General features: G+C 44.5%; 1 protein-coding gene across 1 annotated transcript; it reads left to right on the top strand.

Annotated features, from left to right (window-relative positions):
• Positions 1-1,628: 1,628 nt before the first annotated feature.
• LOC306742529 (uncharacterized protein) lies at positions 1,629-6,363 on the top strand (the record flags this gene model as incomplete). Its single annotated transcript, XM_079224920.1, has 5 exons — positions 1,629-2,030; positions 3,903-3,927; positions 4,034-4,117; positions 4,233-4,454; positions 5,828-6,363. 5 exons carry the CDS (start codon positions 1,629-1,631, stop codon positions 6,361-6,363), a joined length of 1,269 nt encoding a protein of 422 aa, XP_079081046.1.
• Positions 6,364-6,641: the final 278 nt, after the last annotated feature.

The raw sequence follows: 6,641 nt of genomic DNA, 5'->3' as shown, positions 1-6,641 counted from the left end.
CTACACATGATCTGTAGAATACTACTACTACTAGTACTACTATTACTACTACTACTACTACTACTACTAGTACTACTATTACTACTACTACTAGTACTACTATTACTACTACTACTACTACTACTACTAGGGTGTATTAGGAAGATTACAATGAATGAAGATATTGGAAAAATGAATCTTTCATTCATGAGCAAGAATGCTATTTCACCACTAGGTGTATTCAGGGATCAACATCCGGGTCTGAAAAGTGAAACCAAAGCCTTTAACCTGCATTCTCTCTCCTGACCACCAGAGGGTGACAACTCTGGTTGTATATAAGTCTATGCTTCATGTGTTAAAGCTGCAATACCTACTGACCACCAGGGGGCAACTTCTCTGGTTGTATAGAAGTATATGCTTCATGTGTTAAAGCTGTATTCTCTCTACTGACCACCAGAGGGTGACAACTCTGGTTGTATATAAGTCTATGCTTCATGTGTTAAAGCTGCATTACCTACTGACCACCAGGGGGCAACTTCTCTGGTTGTATAGAAGTCTATGCTTCATGTGTTGAAGCTGCATTATCTACTGACTCCCAGGGGGCGACTCCTCTGGTTGTATAGAAGTCTATGCTTCGTGTGTTAAAGCTGTATTCTCTCTACTAACCACCAGAGGGTGACAACTCTGGTTGTATAGAAGTCTATGCTTCATGTGTTAAAGCTGCATTATCTATTGACTCCCAGGGGGCGACTCCTCTGGTTGTATAGAAGTATATGCTTCATGTGTTAAAGCTGCATTATCTACTGACTCCCAGGGGACGACTCCTCTGGTTGTATAGAAGTCTATGCTTCATGTGTTAAAGCTGTATTCTCTCTACTAACCACCAGAGGGTGACAACTCTGGTTGCATAGAAGTATATGCTTCATGTGTTAAAGCTGCATTCTCTCTCCGGTATGCCCTCCCTACACTGACCACAGATCCGGCCCCCTACAAGTTGAAGGGGACAACGAGCCGTCTCCTTCTCACCAGGCGGGGCTCACGGGAGTAATGAGCTCTTTGTTAACGTGTGTGTGTGTGTGTGTGTGTGTGTGTGTGTGTGTGTGTGTGTGTGTGCGCACACGTTGCCTCTTGCCATTGTGCGTGTCTATGGGAAGAGCCACTACCATGGCAACACCAAGCAATGAGTACCTAAAAGGCTGGGCTCCTCTCTCTCTCTCTCTCTCTCTCTCTCTCTCTCTCTCTCTCTCTCTCTGTCTCCCACTCTTTTATCTGCTCTCAGGCCATTTCAACCTATTTCACCCACAGTCGTCAGCCGGGAGACAGAGCGGATTGCACAACAGCAGGATTTCTTCATACAGTGGGACATCTGGACTCATTCAGAACATCTTTAAAATGTTGGATATCTGGACGATAAGATGTGGCCCTTGTGTCTTTTCTGGGTGAACGGTTGCTGCTTCTATCCTGACGGAGGCCGCCAATGATAGCTGGATATACACAGCCGGGTATCGTCTGCATATTGGGAATAAACAGAAATGTGGATTTTGTGGGGGCCTTTGTCTGAACTGGACGTCTGAGGCAACATGTGGACAAAGAGTGAGTAAAGTAAAGTAAAGCAGCGGTATTTAAAGAATGAATCTAATCGTCAGTAAATGTCGGTGAGGCCGTTGGATGCCTGCAGAAGAGCCGGGCAGCCGCAGCTTCTGGGTGTGGAAACATTGAAGTCTGACGAGGAAGAAGATTGTTTGCAGCAGCTCTCTCTCTGTCCGGCCTGCAGCCGGGCGTGCGACGTCGTCCTGGTCCTGCCGTGCTCCCACGCCATGTGCGCTGGCTGTATAGCAGCCGCAGAGGGAACGAGGTCAGGGCCGCCTCGGCACCGCGGCGCCGGCCCGGCGGTCTGCGCGGTGCCGTGCCCGTGCTGCCGGCACCCTGTGGAGCTGCCGTGCTGGACCTGGTCGTCGGCCACTTCCTGTCTGCCAATGCATCCTGTGTGTGTCAGCGGGGAGACCGACAGGGAGGAAGGAGCATCCGAAGGTCACCTTCAGCATCTGCAGGTAAAGAGTAAGAGCAGTCTGGAAAGATGTGATATGATGTCAATGTTTTATGCATCACATGATGGTGCAATGTGCTGTGCAGCTTTTGTGCAACAAAAAAGTAATAATTAGAATAAATGTCAAGAATATGTAATACATATGAGAATGTAAGGAAAAGGTGAGGATATACAATATATGTGTAGCATCCCAACACTCTATAGTACCCCTAAGTTACTCTTTAAACGAGAATGATGCGGTACTTTCAAAATAATATAAAAAAACATACTTTTATACTCACACTTGTCCAGCTAGCAGCTTGTGGAGTCTGCTGTTTTTACAGATACAAGATGTAATAGTTGTAATAATAAGAAATATGCCTTCAAAGTAGATGTTATACTTGTTGACAAATTATGTCTATTTATTTAACACTTATAAATCTTCTTAAATTGACTAACAACTGTATAATAGTGTGTTATGTTTTTCCTTACTCTTTCAGATTCTATTTATTGACTTTTGTGAGGGAGACATTCTAGATATTTAACGTTTATTTATTTTCTTATTTACTTTTGTGGACCTAATAACTGTCAAATTAGACTGTATACAATTCTAAAACTATTACTACTACAAATCAGTCATTTGCATGTACGTTTTTACTGTAAAACAATAGTTCAACATTTTAGGAAAAATGTCGGTCCAATTGATGTAATGCTACGGTCAACAGTTTTGTGGTTTCCACCCCTCCCCCACCGCAACAAGCTAACGTAACAAGCTAACCTCGCTAGCTAGCGAAGAAGCAGCAGAACTAGAATTAAAAGTAGGAACAAACATTCTTGCTCCCAAAGGATAGTAATGAGGCATAAGAGTTATATTAATATCACTGCATTTCGTTTTGTTAAGTAATGTTAACCTAGCATGTAAAAAGCAGTCGGGTTAGAACAAGCGGCTTCAATGATCAGGTACATTTCTGGAGAATAGTCAGTTAAAGAATATTTAGCTCCAGTCTGTTATTGTGTTTTGTGGTAATATAACTCTTACACTACATGAAGCTCAGTGCACCAGCAGAGAGACAGAGTTAATAATATATTCATAATATTCATATATTCTTAATCATTTTAATAAGATTTAAATATTAGTCAAACAATATTATAATTAATTATGGTTAATTATGTTAATTTAGTAGTCGTAATTGTAATAGTAATAATGTATTAGTCATATTTTTCAATAATATATTCGTGCTACTTCAATCATATTAACAATTACAATATTGTTTATATGTTAATTATGGTTATGAGTTAGTAATAATTTGAATAGTATTAATGTATTAGTAATTATTTTTCATAATATTGATATATTCACAATCATTTTAATAACATTAATAATTGTAGTAATATGAATAATTTTGTAATACTTTTGATAATGTTTCTTTATTACTAATAATAGTACTAATATTATTGTATTAGTAATGACATCAAGCTTTGGCGTAAACAAACATTTTGAAGGTGACTGTTAAATAATTGAGACGCCATTTCTCACTCTTACCCACACAAAAAAATTATGAATGTAGAAAGTAATCAGCGGATTAATCCATAATGAACATAATAGCTGTTCCCCCTTGTTTCCAGTCTTTGTGCTAAGCTAAGCTAAACGCCTCCCGGCTGTAGCGGCATATTCACGGACAGACATGGAATTGGCAAGAAAGCAAATTACCTAATTTCTCGTTTAACAAAAGCACATTTCCCCTACAAATTCTTCTAATGTTCCTGTGTTTGTTGATGCTTCGTGTACTGTACAGCACGTATTATTGTACTAGCTTCATGAAATGCGTTTTCATTCTATGCAACATGTGTCCGTGGTTCACTACATGCATCTTCTATTTTGACTTTCTGTGTTTAGGGGAACTCGTCCAGCCGTCCGCATGGTGAGTATAGCGACGTCTTCATCGGCCTCAGAATAAACCTCCGTGTACATGATCTGTAAACATGAAAACCCTCAGGGTTGCGTACACTCTCCCTGTTTGACCCCAGACTCCAACGCTGCCAGTTGCCCAGTAGCACCAGTAGAGGGCGCTGTCGACCTTCGAGAGGAGGAGATGGAGCGCTCTGTCTTCGGTCTGGAATCACACTTTTAATCCTCCCAGAATAAATACGCTGAACATGAAATGATGATTGTATAGATTGCTATAATAAAAAGCCCCAAAACCCTCGTCCTATGCCCTTATTTTAGGACTAAATTTTGCTCTGGACCCTTCAACTGTCCCTCCATCCCTCCATCTATCCAACTCCTCCCTCACCGTCACCTACCGAGGAGAGAGCCCCGCCGGGCGATCGACGACCTCTGACCCCGGGGCCTCGCCGGCCCTCCCCCAGGTCCGTGCCGATGTCGCCGTGGCCCGAGGACAGTACTACTGGGAGGTGGACGTCTGCAACAGCTCCGTCTACCGGATCGGTGAGCGCTGCCTCTGCTTGTTTTGGTTGGTCGGCCGCCAGCGAGCTTATTGCTTCCAGAAAGCCTCACTGTTAGTCAGCAAGACGGCGCTTGTTTCAACACACACGCACACGCACACACACACAAACACACACACACGTCATCGGACACTTCATGGCTCATAGAGCCACCAAGTAATTCGACAATTGGTCATTGGTTGAGCAACATTGGAAAAGTGAGCTTTTGTTTAGCTTTTGTTACAACATGTCTTCATTTGTTTGAAATACGAAGAATTGCCACATTTCAGCTTTGAGAAACAAAGAAAAGACCACATTTTTAAATCATTTTTTGAAAAAGTAGTTTTTTTGGTTTATCAATTTCGGTTTCACTAAAAAACTAAAATGTCAACTTCATGTTGGCCTGAGAGGAAATGTCAAGGATCACTTGAGTCATAGTCTGAACCACAGACTATATATAAGAAATGCTGAGGAGTGACGTAGAGACCTGTCAATCACCTTGTAGCCCCGCCCCTAAAGCGTCCCCTGCTTTATGGTCTGTTTGACTCTAAATGACCGTAATTTACTAAATGAACATCATGCTGTATTGAAGAAGACTTGAAACTAGAGATTGAGACATAAACTCATGTTTACAATGTTTACTGAGAGAAGTAGAGTCATTTATATAGACTTCTATACAACCAGAGGAGTCTCCCCCTGGTGGTCAGGAGAGAGAATGCAGCTTTAACACATGAAGCATATGCTTCTATACAACCAGAGGAGTCACCCCCTGGTGGGCAGGAGAGATAATGCAGCTTTACCACAAGAAGCATATACTTCTATACAACCAGAGGAGTCACCCCCTGGTGGTCAGGAGAGAGAATGCAGCTTGTACACATGAAGCATAGACTTCTATACAACCAGAGGAGTCGCCCCCTGGTGGTCAGGAGAGAGAAAGCAGCTTGTACACATGAAGCATATACTTCTATACAACCAGAGTCATTTTTAGAATGTGAGGTGGCCACTTGGTAGTTATTTGCCTAGTTTCTGACATTTTCGATAATGTTATTATTATTTATTTTTCTGGCTTAATAGAAGAGAGTAAAAAGAATAAGACAGGATGTTTCATGTTCCAAGATCTCTAATGAGTTGAGAGATTATGGGTTTAAATTATCAGTAAAGGCTGCTAATCCATTCGTGTATTTATTTACGAGGGACAGGACACATTAATCAACTTTTCAGAGTTGTCACCCTAGGCAGATTATTACAATTTAGTAGTTCTTCTATTCGCAGTACAGCGAACAGCGAACACTGTAGTACAACACTGTACAACACAATACTATTCAATACAATACATAAGCATTTAATGGCAGTGCTATAAATGTCCCTGTCTCTCAGGCGTCAGCTCCCTGGAGGGTTCTGGTGGCTGGTGGCTGGAAAGACGAGGCCCCTCTTTCTGTGCAGTGTATGACGGGAGCCGCGAGCCGCTGTGCACCGTCCCGCCTCAGCTCAAGACCCTCGGGGTCTTCCTGAACCTCGGAGGCGGCGGCCTGAGCTTCCACAACCCTCTGACCCGGGAGCACCTCGCCACTTTGCCGACGCGCTTCAACCCGGCCGGAGTGCTCCCGGCTCTGGGCCTCGGCCAGGGCCGGCTCCGGCTGCGCTGCGGCCTCCCGCCTCCCGCCCACGTGTTCCTCAGCCGGGACTCGGCCTACAGGGGACCCGGCGGCGCCGGCACCGGCCGGTGGCGGCGGGGGGAAGTCCCCTTCCTGTCGGTGAGGAGAGCCGTACAGAAGTTCGAGGAGCTGGCCGCGTCGGACTCGGGCCTGGTGTCCGGTTTCGGATCGTCCCGCTCCTCCTCGGCGTCCCGTCCAGATCCGGACTCTCCCGGGACACCTCCCTCCGGGCAGGCGGGACAGGAAACCCGGGGCTGATTAAGAAGAAGCTCTTCAATGGAGGGGTTTTGATCTTCGGCCGTGATTTGAAAGGCTAATTCCTCATCTTGAAGGACTTTTGGCCGCTCTCTGCGTGACCCCCGGACCCTGCAATTGACTCTCTCCCCAGGACGCGAGCCCAAACAACCCCCACCGGCATGGGATCGGGTCCCAGAAAGAGCTCTCTGTCATGTGAACGTGTGAGGAAAGGGTGGGCTTTTTTTTCTTCTTCTTTTTTCTAGCAGCGGGACTCCTTGATTTGTCTCTCTGTGTGACGG

The sequence above is a fragment of the Taurulus bubalis genome (genome assembly GCF_910589615.1).
Source record: "Taurulus bubalis genome assembly, chromosome: 10".
Lineage (NCBI taxonomy): Eukaryota > Metazoa > Chordata > Actinopteri > Perciformes > Cottidae > Taurulus > Taurulus bubalis.
The sequence above is the reverse complement of the archived record's forward strand: the minus strand, read 5'-3'. Positions and strand labels throughout refer to the sequence as shown.